At 37.5% G+C, this 18,796-nt stretch overlaps 1 protein-coding gene across 1 annotated transcript; it reads left to right on the top strand.

Annotated features, from left to right (window-relative positions):
* Positions 1 to 322: 322 nt before the first annotated feature.
* LOC114239938 (lewis-type alpha-(1,3)-fucosyltransferase) lies at positions 323 to 2,239 on the top strand. The gene is made up of 3 exons (XM_028170382.2): positions 323 to 1,299; positions 1,619 to 1,729; positions 2,053 to 2,239. Exons 1-3 carry the CDS (start codon positions 323 to 325, stop codon positions 2,237 to 2,239), a joined length of 1,275 nt encoding a protein of 424 aa, XP_028026183.2.
* Positions 2,240 to 18,796: the final 16,557 nt, after the last annotated feature.

The raw sequence follows: 18,796 nt of genomic DNA, 5'->3' as shown, positions 1-18,796 counted from the left end.
ACTCGTCTATTTTTGACATTTGCATACCAGCACACGGATCCTCGAGTACGCGCGCTCTAGCGTACAAAGAGAATTTCATGTTTAATTTTCTATTTAATTTAAATTGCCTACGTATTTCCTTTTCTGTCCGACGCAGTTTGGCATAATTTACATATGAGAGTTTGCTTCAAAATTGCAGTAAAATAAGCTGGCTTTGTTTGAGAAATCCATACACGTGAAATTCCTGCGCTCACAATGCGTAAAGTATTTTTGGTTTGTAAACATGAACAGATCGCATGGAGCATAATCTTAGTAGTTTATATTCAGTCCGTTTTAGACAGTCATGTCTAAGATACTTAACGCTATCTTATTCACGGCTTATTTCGCCCTTTTTCTTCAATATTTAACAACGATTATTTCGCATCAAGACGTAGATATTATTGAGGTAACATATGCAACTAAAACTCCTGGATTCATTAAGAAAATTAACAGAAACTACAAAAAAAAACGAAACAACATCACAACAATGAGATGGAAATACAAAGTCCCATTCAGACTACATACTGATCTTAAATACATTCTAAGGTGGACTGAAGGTTTTTCACAATACGATCAAAAAATGTACAAGAGTGGTCAAGACACATTCATACAAAATAATTGTAGTTACATCAACTGCTATATGACGACCGACAAAAGTTTGCTCGGCGATCCGAGAAATTTCGACGCGATCCTCTTCGACGTGGAAAACAATTGGGACGAACATCCCACATTGAGAAGATCGGAGCAAAATTTTATATTCATGGCTTCAGAGTCCGCTAGCAACTTCCCTGTTTGCCATCCGTACTTTGATTCCTTTTATAACTGGACGTGGAGCTATAAACTGGATTCGAATATTTTAAAAACATTCTTATATATTTTTGACAAAAACGGTAGACCAGTTGGGCCCAAAATAGCCATGAAGTGGATTGATCCAATGAAACCAACATCCAACGACGTCAAACTGAGACTTAACGGCAAAAATAAAGCAGTAGCTTGGTTCGTGTCCAACTGTCGAACCAAGAGTCGTCGAGAATATCTTGCAAATAATCTAACCAGAGAATTGAAGAAACACGACATGAAAATAGATATTTACGGTTGGTGTGGTAAGCTGACCTGCCCGAAAGATCGCATGGATGAATGTTTAAATATGTTAGAAGAAAATTATTATTTCTTTTTGGTATTTGAAAATTCTCTAAGTGAAGATTATGTCACAGAGAAATTAATGCATGCATTACAGCACTTTACTGTGCCGATCGTTTATGGCGGCGCTAATTATTCAAGGCAAGTTAGAAAATAGTTATTTTGAGACTTCTATCTTTGAGCTGACAGACGTCCATCTCTGGACATAGCCCCCTCACTGCTCCGCCAAGCCTTGCCACAACGATCGGTCCTATGCAAACCGCATCCAGTGGGTACCCACGACTTTCACAAAATGCCAAAAACTGGGGCCTCATTTTTATTTGTGTCAACCATGTTGGGGGAGTTGCAAATCGGGCGGAGGTGCTATTGTTTTTTTGAGCCCTACCATACTTCCGAAGACTTAAGAATTACCTACTAAAATTTCATCAGTTTTTTAATTAACTTGAATAATTCTATTTAGGTTCTTACCGCCAGGCTCATACATAAATGCAGGTGAAATGGATGCGGAAACAATTGTGTCTAAAATTATGGAAGCGACAAAGAATCCAGATATTTATCAAAATTATTTCAGGTAAATCATTAGGTTAAATTTATAAATTTTAATTTTAACATATTTTTAATACACAAAAATCGTTCGAATTCAGAATTTATATTTTGTTAAGATTGAATGTTTCCAAATATCTGTAATGTTTTACATCGGCATTCCACAATGAAAAAGGGAAAACATTATGATAGAAAAGGTACACTATTTTTTGTGAATATATATATAGGTAGTATTTCTTGTGCGTGCAGACAAAAAATGCTACAAAAATAACAAATTTATTTAGTGGCTGCTTCAATCATGTATTTGCCAATCGTATTTAAAATAAATCACTTAATTTACTTTTACCGCAGGTGGCATAATCACTACGTTTACAAACGCTCATCGAAAGTTCCAGAAGTGTGTACATTGTGCGAAATGCTAAACAAACCAGGCCAGAGTACAGTCGTAAAAGACTTCAGAAAATGGTGGAATCCAAATTACCAGCAATTGTGTGAAAAAGATTTCAATAGAAACGCCTATCAATTTATAGGACAGTAATTATTTGTGTACTACAAAAATTTGTTAAAATCATTCCATGGAAAGGTCACTTGCAGAAATGTCGTGAAAATTAATATTAAAGCTTGAAGAAAAAAGATAAATCGCTCATCTTATCTTTCTCAATAATTTAATGTATTTTTGTAAAAATCAAAGTTAATTGTGATGCTAATATATTTTGATATATTATAATACATTATTTGATTTTTGTGTTGAAATAAACTCTTTTGGACCAAGTGATTAAAAAGGCATCATAATATCTGGTGAGTTCGAAAAACCCAACTCCTACGCAATGGGCCTTACGCTTATACTGTGAGAAGATAATGGGACAATAATACGGCCTTTATCTGTCACTTATTGATAGAAAATTAACACAAAATCTAATCGTAACACTAAATACATACTCGTAGTATAAAACAAAAAAACACGACTTGTATTACAGGTCTAGCTAATAGAACTGCATTAAAAGATGAAACTAAAATGTTTTTTTTTATTGCATAAATAGGTGGACGAGCTCACAGCCCACCTGGTGTTAAGTGGTTACCGGAGCCCATAGACATATATAACGTAAATACCGCCACACTGAGATATAAGTTATAAGGTCTCAGTGTAGTTACAATGACCGCACCACCCTTCAAACCGAAAGGCATTACTGCTTTACAGCTGAAATAGGCGGGGTGGTGGTACCTACCCGTGCAGACTCACAAAAGGTCCTACAACCAGTAAGAATGTTGTATTTCTTTAAAAATGGGATATAGCACTACAACAATAAAAGAATTATCGTATTGCGAATACCTAAACGCAAAATTACCAACACGGTAATGAGATAAAGGAGATTTTAAAACTTAACATGTAAATTATAAAGTAAATTAAAGTATTATATATTTATTTCAAATATATATTTTAAAGTTATCAAAGTATTGTATTAAATTATTTTCGTACAGCAATAATGCCACGAAATATAAACTTACATTTTAATAAGTTGATAATCAAATTAGTAAGGTTCTAACAAAATGACATTTATATACTGCAAGAAAAACTTAGCATTTAAATCGTAAAACTCCACAGAAATCCTCTTAGTGCGGCCTCATTATTCATAAAGTCGATTCGGCGTAATTCCAATTAGGCTGGACTCATCATCGCCCCCGTTGCTTTTTTCGCTGAAATATAATTAAAATTCCCGCTGACACCTACAAAGATTAAAGCCATTATATCTCGATGACTTGTGGAGAAAAATTACGACGAGTCTTATTTTTCAAAATTTATATTACCGGCTCTATTAAGGCAAAATACTGTTTAAATTGAATGACCTTGTTTCAACTTATATACTATACTGAGACGTTAGAACTATATCTCAAGGTGCGTGGCGCATTTACGTTGTAGATGTCTATGGGCTCCAGTAACCATTTAACACCAGGTGGGCTGTGAGCTCGTCCAACATCTAAGCAATAAAAAAAAACGTATGCACTATAATATTTTTGATAACATATTGGCTGAAACTTATTTATTATTCGAATGATTCTTAAGAAAACAAAACTTGCCTGAGTAGTAGGTAGTAGTAGGTAGAATTCAGTTTTATTAGAAAAATAAATTGGATAGTTTCTTTTTTGGGTAGCCTGAACCAAAATCTTTATATGTTTATTGTTTGTATAAAGGAATTTTTCAACGTATTGTCACGTCATACCCCAAGACTTTTGTTTAACTCGAAATGTTCACACGTTTCAAAGACCAAATAAAAAATTTCAAATAATATATATTTTCTATTATACTTTGTTCGAATATCCTAACCAGGATAAGTTGGGCAAAAAATTGATTTTTAATTATTATTTTTTATTACTATTAAAGCGAATATTTCTTAATATTTAAACTGAAAATGATTTGTCCTCTTAGGTCTTTTTCAACATCTACCCACTTTCATTATTTTCGAACACTGGAACAAAGCATCTATTTAACAAAACACAACATTTTATTTCAAACTTTAATTTAAGAAAACTACCAGCTTCGAATTCAAACTTTGTCCACGAAACGCGTGAAATATTTACGAAAGCAACAGAAACATTATCAAAGTTAATGAAGTTTACAGACTTCATCTAACTAACAAACTTAATCATAAGTTTCAGGGTAGCGAAGTGTGTTTATAATGTAGGTACTACCGGTGCAGTGATGTCGTACATCATTAGACGCACAACTTTAGAAACTTTATTTAAACTGCATAAAACTGTGTAAAGAGACGAAGACTAATACAATTTTATTCAAACTTTCTGTAGAGGTTGCCGCGATGTTAAATCCGACACTAAGAACCGAATCAAATAATTGTGAATTTTATCTTAACAGAGACTTAGATTTTAGAAAAATTCTGAACACACAAAATATTAATAAATAAGAAAGTATTTATCGTTTACATTACAGATTTGACGACTGATTATTTTCTCGTTTACTCGGCAAGGCATCTATCTATCTATATTGATTTTCGTTTCACGAACCATCACCACCTTGATGTGGGATCGCTCGGTTATTGTAGGCCTTGGATTGACATATAAGGTTGGACATTAGGAGGGCAATGTTCCCGATTGACTTCCACGGTGAAGGAATAACATCGTGTAATAAAAATCAAACCCGCAAAATTATAATCAGCGTAATTACTGGTGGTAGGACCTCTTGTGACTCCGCGCGGGTAGGTACCACTACTCTGCCTATTTCTGCCGTGAAGCAGTAATGCGTTTCGGTTTGAAGGGCGGGGCAGCCGTTGTAACTATACTTGAGTTCTTAGAACTTATATCTCAAGGTGGGTGACGCATTTACGTCGTAGATGTCTATGGGCTCTAATAACCACTTAACATCAGGTGGGCTGTGTGAGCTCGTTCACCCAAATAAGCAATAAAAAAAATACAGATACGGGTAAAATATCTCAGAACACACGATGAAAAAGTAACTGTAGTGGGTCAAAACGACCGGATCACAATACTTACCGTATCTTATCATTAATACGGATAAAAAATTATTGTTTAAGTTGTGAATCTGACTGAACCCTGAATCTGTTTTATTTTTTAAGCAATAAATATGTACATTCAATATTCACCGTACCGTAAGTATTTCCTTTAAATTCATGTTAATCATAATTAAAACTATTTTTTCGATTTTCGGCTTTTCGATTTCTGCAATAAACTGTTTAAGAAACAAACTGTCAAACATTAAAATACGGTTTTTTTATTAGTGTGTGTACGTATGTATATGTAAATTTCGAAAAATATTTAATGGGAAATTTGATGGTGTTAGCATAATAATATTCGATAATACCAACCTTAGTGTACATGAAACTGTATAATGATAAAGACGAGATTCAGTCATAAAAGCAGTTTTAATTGCGTCTGAAACTCGCGAAAACCTAAGAAAATGCATGTTAATCTGCAAACTTTCCGTAGTTCCGATAAAACTCGCAGTTCGCTAATAAAATCACGCGGTTACAACACTTGTAAATTAGTTACTTCGGCACTTTCGCGTTAATTTCTTCACTACAAGTTACTTAACTATACTGAGACCTTAGAACTTATATTTCAAGGTGGGTGTCGTATTTACGTTGTAGATGTCTATGGGTTCCAGTAACCACTTAATACCAGGTGGGCTGTGAACTCGTTCACCCATCTAAGCAATAAAAAAAGAACTTGTACATATAGTCAGAATTCTAACATAAGTAAAGTAAAGCCCGGCTATACTTCGCAGAACCTTCGGTAGATATTACTCGAAGCACACCAATTCGTTGCAGTTACTCGCGTTTCACCCCGTTTCCGTTAAAAAAATAGTACTAGTATCAATTTGACATTGAGCAGTATACGATCATAATATGTTTCTAGACTTTAATGTTCAAATCAAACATGTGGTGTTAACGACGTAGAGAATATCTTTCACCGAGCCGGCGAATTTTGTTTAGTAGACCTCGGTAGAACTTGTATACATATGTTTAAGCAAGCTATTGTAAATGTCTTAAGCGAGATTCAGGCATCTGTCAAATATCTCTGTGCTCTACGAGTATGAAGGCTACCTGCCACAAACATTATTTTTTTAATAATAATAGTACCTGTTATCATGCTAAGCCTATTCGTCCCCAACCCCGTATCCCGACAAGGATCTGACATTTAGTTTTAGTGTATATCGAATCCAATCACGTCATCACCAAGCCTGAAAGATTGCATGCCGTGTGGCGATTCTCTCCTACCAAAAATCAAGTGCGAACTCTAATGCAATAATGTATTGATTATGTGAATAGCATATGAACAATTCAGCGCACTAGCAACAAAGATTAATAGATAGAAAGAATTAATCATTTTGATGTGAAACATCTATAGCCGCACGTAAAACCGATTTCTGGCGTGGCGACGCGTCGCCATGCGCAATCGACTCTGCGATTCTCTCCCTCTCGATCCGGCGTTAAGCCATCTCTCTCGCTACACTGAGCTCGGATACCTATAGTATATACTCCGTAGTGTATACAGTGTTGTTTACTACAGTACACATAACTTGTGTTTTACTTGAAAACAAATTATTTTTACGTAATATTTTATTTTATCATTATGACATATTTAGTTCCTATCACAATCTGTTCTTTTCTGCATATTACTTTTACAAAATAATGTCGATGTTTCACATCTGCCAGGCGTCCCGTGACGACTCACATTTTTTTTTAATCGATATTTAGTTCAAATTTCTCGATGCTCCCTGTTTTCCATAGGTTACTAAATAGTTTATATTTTCATATTTCGAATCGCAGAAATAATTAGAAATATACGTTAATTGTGTGATATCGCTTTTATAAATTACGTTACACAATTTCCGACGTTCGATTAGTTTTCGGAGTCACCAACTGTTACTATAAAAATCTAATATTCATGAAACATTTAACAATCACAGTTAAAAAACTACAAAATACGATGTTGTAGAGTACAAACCTCTTATTACATTTTGAAAGAAATAAATCTTTAAAGGCACTCGTTATTTCAAGGAATACAAGAGTTTATTCTGTGCGATATCCTTTGCCTCTCTCAAAGCTTCAATCCCTCTTGAATCTACAAACGCTTCTAGATTTCCAGAATTAGCTTCATATAAATCTGTATGTCTCGGTTAGAATTTTGAAAAACATTAATGATGGGACAGCTGATAAAGTATCGATATGTTTCCGAATTTTAAGTCATAACTTGGGACATTTTTAACATTTAAAACATACTAAATTGCTTGACTATCTCATTCTAATTATTAATATTATTTAAATTGCGAAGAAATATTGTAAATAGAAATGTTTATGCTATCAAAATAAGAGTAGAAGTGAATAAACAAACATGAAATACTAAAATGTTGTTCTTCCCTTTTTTGACTGAAAGAAGACGACTACGTAGGCAAAAAGCCAAATCGCAAGTGGAAAAAAACCCAGGTCACAATCATTCACGCTAGATATTTTTTTAGGAGATTTTATGACCTGGTAACTGAGACCTTTAAGTCATGTCTTCTTTTAATTTATATTATTCATATTTTTATGAAAAGTGATATTATGGAGTGAAATGAAATGAAGATGATTAATTTGAAAAACTAATCAACTGGGATGAAATTAAACGAAATGAATTGAGACGATATGGGATGAAATATAATCTCAGTAAAATGGTGGTCATTTACTAAGATTTTTTCAGTGGACTTTTTGGAGGCCCCGAGAAGTTACGTCCAGCGGCTTTGTTTCATTTTCCCACATTTGTGCACTTTCACAGATATTAAACAGTTAATAAACCACCATTATTACACATTTAAACCCGAAGAAACACTAAATAGACAAAATAAAACAAATCACACAACTTCACTCCTCGCCTTCCCGCCAAAAAGTCCATTCACGCTAGAAAGCCTGATTACTTCTCAGACAAAATATTCTATGTAGTCAAAAATACACAGACTCTCACAAAACCAATTTCAAACAATCAAACCGGGAAAGAGGCGAGAAAATAAAAATGACCATGACAGAAAGACAAAGTGAAACATGAAAATACTTATAGACATTTTTGAGATACATATTATATAATTTTGAGGGTTATAATTTCATATATTTTTATTGTTGGTATTTTTTTTATTTTGATAACGATTAATCGTCTTGTATTCGATTAAATGGTAATTTGAATTAAGAACTGGTAACACCGAGCGTTTGTCATGGCAGGCGAACATCAAGCCATTCTATTTTCTTGGACTTCTTGGTGGGAACGCGAAAAGCGAAGTTGTGTGAATTGTTCTATAACGTTATATAGACATTTCTTATTTTCTTTAAATGTGTAATAACGGAAGTTTATTGACTATTTAGTATCTGTGAAAGTGCACAAATATGGGAAAATTAAACAAAGCCGCTGGACGTAGCTTCTTCTACAGGGATCTTCCAAAAAACCACTGAAAAAGTCTCAATAAATAACCACCATTTTACTGAGATTATATTTCAAACAAACCAACAAACATATCCCACAAAATAACATATTAAATCCATGGTCTTGGAACATTCGAAGCGGAATAATCTACTAAAAAAACGAGAGACGATAATGAAAGTAAAAAACCGTTCAAAAGTCCTGCTACTACTATTTAACCAAAAATTTTCAGTGTGTGTAATTTCACAGGCGAACGAACAAATACAGATTAAAAGTAATTTCCCAAATACATTTGAAAATACCACTCGTTCGCATCACTAGGAGTCGTTTCGTTATAAAAATGCGAAATCGTTCTGATACTTAGTAACTCGTATGTGGAATCTTTATGATCATCATACTTCTGGCAATAAATTTCACATTGCTTGGAACGATTACTTTTGAATGTTTTAAGCTTTATAGTAAAGGGTATTGCACAATATATCGTGAACGAACTAGAAATAAAAATCGTTGATCAAACCAAGAATTAAGAATTAATTAAGTTATTTACAGTGTTTTAAAATCTGACAGAATAAAATTACCTCGAAGAGGTGGAACATTATTCGTGAACTTTTAGGAACTATATCTGAACTATACGCAAATTATAATTAAATTTTGATACGATGATCCTTTAACATAAAATGATGTATTTGCCACAGGGATAAATCAATCCCATTTCGCATTCCCGTAACTATAATTCAGGCTGCAGGTTGTTCGTGTACAATGACAAAAAAAAATACGCAAGAAAAACTACGTACTTACAAAAAGTAAATAAAATTTTAACATTTATCGAAATTCTGCAAATAAAAATTTATTTCTCTGAAAATATGTCATTGAGAATAGTACCGAGTCATCGCTTCTAAGATCCGCCCAAGCCGTGTAGCAGAAAGTGGATCGTAGCCCCCGGCTCTACACTTGATCGCAAATAGACAATGCGAAAAAAATATCGAGATGAATTCCCTTTCGTCTAGGTATTCACATAAAGAAATCTGTGGTTTACGTAGTGACTGAATTTTACTTGAATTTCTATTAATTTTTCCTCCTTTTTTTTTCTTAGATGGGTGAACGAGCTCACAGCCCACCTGGTGTTAAGTGGTTACTGGAGCCCATAGATATCTACAACGTACATGTGTCACTCACCTAGAGATATCAGTTCTAAGGTCTCATTATAGTTACAACGGCTATAACCCTTCAAACCGAAACACATTACTGCTTCACGGCAGAAATAGGCAGGGTGGTGGTACCTACCGGTGCGGACTCACAAGAGGTCCTACCATCAGTAAAAATCTTATAAGTGTTATAAATTAATTTGGGGTACCACCTTAAATTTCCGTTCGTTTGGTTCGATTTGAATACCTTAAGCTTCAATGATCGATGTATAAACTCATGAAAAATATTACCTGGAAACTAAAAAATGAAAGACATTATAATAACGTTTTAAGTCTCGTAAGCAAGCAGGTGTTCAACAATTCACATAAACCATGGATTATGCTCAGTTGACGTTTTACGCTGATATGGGTGGCTCAATGTGCGGCGTCGTCGTCTTCTATTATACTGTTGTTTCATTTCGATGCTTTTTTCATTTTTTAAGCACCGTCTAGATTTACCATACTTTTTATTCTCTTCTTCTTTGTCTCCACCTTATCCCACCTTATGCCACTAGGTTGGGTCGGCTCAGCAATTTTTTCTATTCCATTATTTTCTATCAGCAGTCATCTAAACACTCTTTTCTCTCTCATATCGTCATTTACACACTCATCCATGTCTTCTTCGGTCGACTTCTTCTCCCTCTACCTTGCACTACCATTTTCATACATGTCTTAGTCACATGCATCTCGTCTCTGCGCATCATACGTCCATACCACGCTAACCGTCCACTCTTTAATATGTCAATCACCTACTACCACTTTCACACTTACTCTGATATACTCATATACATACTTTTTATTCTGCACCGCTCAATATCACGCTATCTATGCGAGCTTACAGTCATAACCAGAAAAAATATCATCTCGTCCAATATGATGCGGACATAAAAGAAAGTATTCCATACTTTCAATCGGGCCCAAGTTTGTTTTATTATTACCTCTTTTCGAGAATTATTAATTGAAGGGATTTCCAAGCGACTATAAATTTCTGCGTTCCCGTAACGCCCACACAGCGACATTTCAAACAAACGCATCGATTTCCAACTAATATTTTACACATTCGCTGTACAACAAAAACTCATACCAACCACAACATTCCAGCTGTGGAAATGGGAAAGTGTAACTGACAATCTAAAAATTATTATATACACATTTCTTTTTTCGAAAAATTTCTAGATTTTTTTTTGTTGATTAGTTTGATGGACGAGTTCACAGCCCACCTGGTGTTAAGTGGTTACTGGAGCCCATAGACATCTACAATGTAAATGCGCCACCCACCTTGAGATATAAGTTCTAAGGTCTCAGTATAGTTACAACGGCTACCCCACCCTTCAAACCGAAACGCATTACAGCTTCACGGCAGAAATAGGCGGGGTGGTGGTACCTACCCGTGCGGACTCACAAGAGGTCCTACCACCAGGAAATTTCAATAACTGATATTAGCACTAATAACAGCTGTCAACAAACATAATCAAAAGAGACATGATCCTACCGGTGAGCGAATGATTTAGGAAAATCTATAATAAGAGTTGCTAGATTTTAATATACCTTTGAACAACGGCATCATGGTTCTAGGAAAACTACTTCGAAGTGAAAGAGAAATAGTGCCAACAGCCAGCCCTTTCGTTCTCACTAAAGAATACTAAAAAATCTTGCCCTTTCTGGTGTTCAACCTACCTGTTGTCGCGATTTGAATCGAATTCGATTTCATTATTAAATCTATTTTATCATTAAATCTTCGAAACTATCCATTGAACCTACAATCCATCATAATTACTATACTTTATTCCAATTACGAAGTCCATTTTGACACTTCTTAGAACGTAACTCTTCACGTTATGATGCATAATTTGAAATAATAATCATTTTTTGTTCATGGTCGTAAACATAATTTAAAAAATACACAATCAATCTTAATCATTATACAATTAATTCATACACACAATAACATAATAATAATATCTGTCTCATGGGACTACGTAATTGGAATAGAATATAGTAGTATTTTAAAAGCCGCCTACCTCGTTACGACGTTGGACTATCAAACCAACAGAGGCGTCGACGCGGTCCGGCGCTCAAATGTAAATTAAATGATGAATAGATACGCGCCCGAACGCGCTGTGGGTAGGCAAAAAATAACTCTCCTATTATTTCGTTGCTGTTTGCATCAGTTTTTTTTGTGGACTATCAGGTTTTTTTTGGGTTATTGGCTGGAATTAATTTCAAAAATATAAACGCTACACTTTAAACGCTCTAGTGATGGTCTTTTGTGACCTTTAATAAATCGATACTAAGATCTTGCTTATTTTCTGATTTAAAACTCTTTTTATAATTTATTGTCATGCCTTTGAGCTTCCGATATCAAACGTGCCATGAATTCTATTGAGTACCTACATCAATCCAAAAAATGTTAATGTTAATAAAAATTGTGTTGAACAAATATTCAAAGCAATAAGCAGTCGCCAAATAAACTTATTACTTGAAATCAGAGTTGTAATATCTAGGCAACGTTATTGGAAGTGCATTTCCAAGATTATTCTCTCGGTAGTTAGGAAACTGGCTTCGGGCCAGCTAGATTGCGCCTTATGAGTGCGATACCTTTAGATAGTGTTTACTTTATTCTAACATTGTTTGTATTGCAGGGTAATGAGATATTTCATTTAAATGGATAAATGTTCTACAAGTTTTGCTCTATACTTAAACATGTCTCATATCATCATACGATCTTTGTTGAATAAATGTGAATTAATTTAGACAAGCCCAGAAGTGGAGATATCGAATGATAATTAAAAGTAATAATAAAGAGCAGCCGTTGTAATGTAAAACTGATTGCTCATTCCTCATGATAACTATTTTAAGTATGGATTACTTTTAGTACAGTTATCGGTATTAGTAACGTTATGTTCACTAGGCGTATAAAAATTGAATGCACAAAATGGTTCAAAATGGTTTTATTGAATATGGTAACATAATGGGTAAGAACGAAAAATTGGTACTGTTGCAAATTACCGATTTAAGTGAAAAAGCAACCTTTGACAAGGAAATGTTACCAAATGAAAATAAACATTTATTACTGTACAAGGAAATTACATTTATATTTATTTATTTTGTACAAATTATTTTTAAGATTAACAGCCAAAAATTGTATTGGATTAACATAATAAAGACGCATTCATAATTGTATGTAAATGTAAATTGTAATGTAAAAATATAAACAAATCCATAAATAGGATTATACTTTTAATTTTCCATTACTTTATAATATTATTTCTAAAAGAACCAGCTATAAAATAATATTTCTACGAAATGATTCTCCTTCATAAAACTAAACTTTATATATTTAATTTTATAATATTCATTAAACGCTTTGCAATGGCTTGACAAAGCGCATGAATGTTGAACTAATTTTCACTAATTTCAAACAAATCATCTTACTAACCTGAAATCTGAAGTGAGGCCGATGCATTTTCCCATACTAATGATTGTGCAAAAACTTCCCCAAAGCCACTGTATCGGAAGAGAACTGACGATATTCATAATTTTCTAACAAACCTTCGAGCCATACTGACTCGATGGTGCAGTAGTAATCGCCATTGACTGTTGTGTTCGATTCTCACATCGGGCAAATATTGTGTGATGAACAAGTTTGTTTGCTCTTTTTCTGGGTGTTTATTTTCTATATATTTAAACATATGGGAGTATGTATAGTGATCTTTTTTTTTTCTTACCTAAGCTGAGAGCCTTGAGAGGCTATATCAGCGTAACCTTAACTAGTAGGTGAGCTCACGGGGCTCAAACCTAACGACGTTGCTAACACGAACCCTAGCAAGAGCCGTGCTTCGCAGAATCTACCACCGGATCGGAAACCCGACCCACTGAGAAGACCCGGCGAGAAACTCAATGGGCTGTGTCTGTGGGGTAATTTACTCGCCAAGTCCAAGCAAGCGACGGGTTCGACGAGAACGATGACCGGTGCTTGAGGTACCTAAAAGCACACCGTTAGTGGATCAGGAGGATCCGAAATGACGTGTTTAGGGCGACGTCGACTGCTTTCCATTCTGTACGCAGGATCGGGAATGTAGTTACCGGCGGCCACGATGAGAGGGTTCTCGTGTCGTGCCGCTTTATCGAAGTGATATAGTGATCACTGGTTCCGATGGTCCTATTTTGGAGCCAGGTGACTGTGTGTGAGTTGTCCCCGGTTATTATTTTGAATAGTATTTTTCAATTACTTAAAGTAGGTACGTGATTCCCGCTTAAGGATTTTAGGATTGTTTACTTTAAAACCCTGCTCGTATATTTTATACGCATTACAACCAAATCATATTTTGTTTAAAGTCGACTAAGATAATAATAACATCAAAAAGTTTTAATTACGAAACGTATTCTCCGCAGGGTATAATCATCACTTTGTAAAGCTCCAAAACTTGTCCATGCGGATTACGAGCAACCCTAAAATGTTAATAAATCGATTCAAACTGGATATAAATCTAATTACAAAGTTTTTATATGGGCTTAGACGCGTGTGTTAAAGTTGATCGAAAATTTTCAGTATACCAGTTTAATTTATTAATTTTATTTTATTATTATTAATTATAGAGTTCATAGCAGGTAATAATTATTGAGGGACAACATAGAAAATATGTTGCATAAAATTAAATGTTGGTGCTAAAATACGAAATTAGATAGAGCACGATGCAATGGTCCTTGACGTAGACAAACTATTTCCACTTTGCTGTAGTCCAGCTATGAGACTCTCTTTAGTTTTTAACTCTAGCGTGCTCTAATTATTAATTCTGTTTGTTCTATTCTCAATTCTATTTCGTATTTCTCTTAAAGTAAGATAAACTTAACACGCAACTTTGCATTACTATTAATTATAATAGTACAATACCTATTAATGTTAGTTAGAAGCAAAAAATAGCGGCTGATAGAAGAGAATGGAATTGAAAAATTCGCTGTACCGACCCTACCTAGTGGGATAAGGTGGAGACAAAGAAGAAGAAGCAAAAATATATATTTTCGTATTATTTAAATGGCAGAACGAAATTAATAATGACAGAAATCATTAGAAATCATTAGAAATCACTCATTTGCTTGAGCAGTACCCATCTGCGGAGGTGGTGGTTCTTGGAGATTTTAACGCTCACCACCAAGAGTGGTTGGGGTCCAGAACCACTGACCTCCCGGGTCGGGCTGCCTACGATTTCGCCCTGGCCTACGGCCTCTCCCAGCTGGTGACACAGCCCACCCGTGTCCCAGATATTGAGGGGCACGAGCCTTCTCTGTTGGACCTTCTGCTGACCACCGATCCAGCCGGATACAGTGTGGTGGTCGACGCTCCGCTCGGATCGTCTGATCACTGCCTTATCCGTGCTGCCACACCACTCTCTCGTCCTAGTCGTCGAACGACGACCAGGTATCGAAGAGTTTGGCAGTATTTGTCAGCAGATTGGGATGGATTGCGTGAATTTTACGCATCCTACCCATGGGGGCGGTTCTGCTTTTCCTCTGCTGATCCTGACGTCTGTGCGGACCGTCTTAAAGACGTGGTGCTCCAGGGGATGGAATTGTTTATTCCCTCCTCTGAAGTGCCCGTTGGGGGTCGCAGCAGACCCTGGTATAACAATGCCAGCAGGGATGCTGCACACCTCAAGCGGTCCGCATACGTGGCATGGGATAATGCCAGGAGACGTCAGGACCCTAACATCTCAGAGGAAAGGCGGAAATATAACGCCGCTTCCAGGTCCTACAAGAAGGTTATTGCCAAGGCGAAGTCGGAGCACGTTGCTAGAGTTGGCGAGCGACTAAAGAGCTATCCCTCTGGGAGCCGTGCTTTTTGGTCGCTCGCCAAAGCCGCAGAAGGAAACTTTTGCAGGTCTAGTCTCCCACCACTGCGAAAGTCCGACGACAGTCTGGCCCATAGTGCGAAAGAGAAGGCTGACCTTCTGGTCAAACTCTTCGCCTCGAACTCGACCGTGGATGACGGGGGTGCCACACCACCGAACATCCCCCGGTGTGATAGTTCCCTGCCGGAGATCTGCTTTACACAGTGTGCAGTCAGGCGGGAACTCCGACTCCTGGACGTCCATAAGTCGAGTGGGCCAGACGGCATCCCCGCAGTGGTTCTGAAAACGTGCGCCCCTGAGCTGACGCCTGCGCTAACGCGTCTGTATCGCCTCTCTTAGTGCGCTAACAGGGTTCCGTCTTCATGGAAGACCGCCCACGTCCACCCTATCCCCAAGAAGGGTGACCGGTCGGACCCATCGAGCTATAGGCCTATCGCGATAACTTCCTTGCTTTCCAAGGTGATGGAGCGAATAATAAATATACAACTTCTGAAGTATCTTGAAGATCGCCAGCTGATCAGTGACCGACAGTACGGTTTCCGTCACGGTCGCTCAGCTGGCGATCTTCTCGTATACCTTACTCACAGGTGGGCTGAAGCCTTGGAGAGCAAGGGCGAGGCTCTTGCTGTGAGCCTTGATATCGCGAAGGCCTTCGACAGGGTCTGGCATAGGGCACTTCTGTCGAAGCTACCATCTTACGGAATCCCCGAGGGTCTCTGCAAGTGGATCGCTAGCTTTTTGGATGGGCGGAGCATCACGGTCGTTGTAGACGGTGACTGCTCTGATACCATGACCATTAACGCTGGCGTTCCACAAGGTTCGGTGCTCTCCCCCACGCTTTTCATCCTGTATATCAATGACATGCTGTCTATTGATGGCATGCATTGCTATGCGGATGACAGCACGGGGGATGCGCGATATATCGGCCATCAGAGTCTCTCTCGGAGCGCGGTGCAAGAGAGACGATCTAAACTTGTGTCTGAAGTGGAGAACTCTCTGGGGCGAGTCTCCGAATGGGGTGAATTGAACTTGGTTCAATTCAACCCGATAAAGACACAAGTTTGCGCGTTCACTGCGAAGAAGGACCCCTTTGTCATGGCGCCGCAATTCCAAGGAGTATCCCTGCAACCTTCCGAGAGTATTGGGATACTTGGGGTCGAGATTTCGAGCGATGTCCAGTTTCGGAGTCATCTGGAAGGCAAAGCCAAGTTGGCGGCCAAAATGCTGGGAGTCCTCAACAGAGCGAAGCGGTACTTCACGCCTGGACAAAGGCTTTTGCTTTATAAAGCACAAGTCCGGCCTCGCGTGGAGTACTGCTCCCATCTCTGGGCCGGGGCTCCCAAATACCAGCTTCTTCCATTTGACTCCATACAGAGGAGGGCCGTTCGGATTGTCGATAATCCCATTCTCACGGATCGTTTGGAGCCTCTGGGTCTGCGGAGGGACTTCGGTTCCCTCTGCATTTTGTACCGTATGTTCCATGGGGAGTGCTCTGAGGAATTGTTCGAGATGATACCGGCATCTCGTTTTTACCATCGCACCGCCCGCCACCGGAGTAGAGTTCATCCATACTACCTGGAGCCACTGCGGTCATCCACAGTGCGTTTCCAGAGGTCTTTTTTGCCACGTACCATCCGGCTATGGAATGAGCTCCCCTCCACGGTGTTTCCCGAGCGCTATGACATGTCCTTCTTCAAACGAGGCTTGTGGAGAGTATTAAACGGTAGGCAGCGGCTTGGCTCTGCCCCTCGCATTGCTGAAGTCCATGGGCGACGGTAACCACTCACCATCAGGTGGGCCGTATGCTCGTCTGCCTACATGGGCAATAAAAAAAAAAAAAAAAAAAAAAAAACGCGAGAACCTAATTTTTAATTTGTGAGACGTGACATACCTCTGAGTTACAGTTTAAATTAGTATATAACGGTAGGCAGCAGCTTGGCTCTATCCTTGGCATTGCTGACATCCATGAGCCAATGTAATCATTCACCATCAGGTGGATCGTATGCTCGTCTGACTATGAGGTTAATAAAAACATTTTCAATAACTCAATAGTTTTTATTGCGTTTCCACAATCCAGTCTAACCAATGTAAGCGGATCTCCCATTTCCCTCAAGCAGAATCTTACTAATATTCTGATATGTCAACTTAGTCTCAATCTTATCTATCGATATATTTCTACTGTAGGTTTCTGATACCGTAGATTTTTTACAAACATTTTTGGTACTTAGATGCTCTGGAAATTGTACCAAATCAATGCAAATAAAAGTCAAAGCAAATAAAATAAATTTAGAAGTCGTCGTGGCCTAAGGGATAAGACGTCCGGTGCATTCGTGTTGAGCGATGCACCGGTGTTCGAATCCCAGGCGGGTACCAATTTTTCTAATGAATTACGTACTCAACAAACGCTCACGATTGACTTCCACGGTGAAGGAATAACATCGTGTAATAAAAATGAAACCCACAAAATTATAATTTGCGTAATTACTAGTGGTAGGACCTCTTGTGAGTCCGTGCGGGTAGGTACCACCGCCCTGTCTATTTCTGCCGTGAAGTAGTAATGCGTTACGGTTTGAAGGGTGGGGCAGCCGTTGTAACTATACTGAGATCTTAGAATTTATATCTCAAGGTGGGTGGCGCATTTACGCTGTAGATGTCCATGGGCTCCAGTAACCACTTAACACCAGGTGGGCTGTGAGCTCGTCCACCCATCTAAGCAAAAAAAAACCCTGAATATTATTATGAAAGTAACTCTCAACAAATCAAAGGTAACAAAAAGAAAAATGCGTTAAAACTTTAGCTGCCACACATTAACATATATTCACTTATTCTATAACAACTATACCACCGATATATCCGATTCTAAATACAAAATACAGTCATTTCACCGACCGAGGAAACTTTTGCCGACGCACAAAAGAAAGTAAACAGGAACGAACTGAGCCAGTTTAGTGAGAAGTTAGCTAGTTAGGGCGCACGAAGCGGTTTTACCGAAATGGGGGTAGTCCGCAAACCCAATATAACAAACTTCCAACTAGTTATTTATCTAATTCGAGCCGGCCAGTGGACATTGTAACCCTGAAAGTGTTCGTTTTGTTTGCTGTTACAATTAACTTGTTTTGGTTTGATGTATTCTGGCTTCTATGT

This window comes from Bombyx mandarina, chromosome A1 (assembly GCF_030267445.1).
Source record: "Bombyx mandarina strain Sakado chromosome A1, ASM3026744v2".
Lineage (NCBI taxonomy): Eukaryota > Metazoa > Arthropoda > Insecta > Lepidoptera > Bombycidae > Bombyx > Bombyx mandarina.
The sequence above is the reverse complement of the archived record's forward strand: the minus strand, read 5'-3'. Positions and strand labels throughout refer to the sequence as shown.

What these genes read in the sequence shown, in the direction of transcription:
- LOC114239938 (XM_028170382.2), top strand. Translation starts at nt 323, where the DNA reads ATGTCTAAGATACTTAACGCTATCTTATTCACGGCTTATTTCGCCCTT. An exon ending in GGCGGCGCTAATTATTCAAG is followed by an intron (nt 1,300 to 1,618) that starts GCAAGTTAGAAA and finishes AATTCTATTTAG; the next exon opens with GTTCTTACCGCCAGGCTCAT. An exon ending in ATTTATCAAAATTATTTCAG is followed by an intron (nt 1,730 to 2,052) that starts GTAAATCATTAG and finishes CTTTTACCGCAG; the next exon opens with GTGGCATAATCACTACGTTT.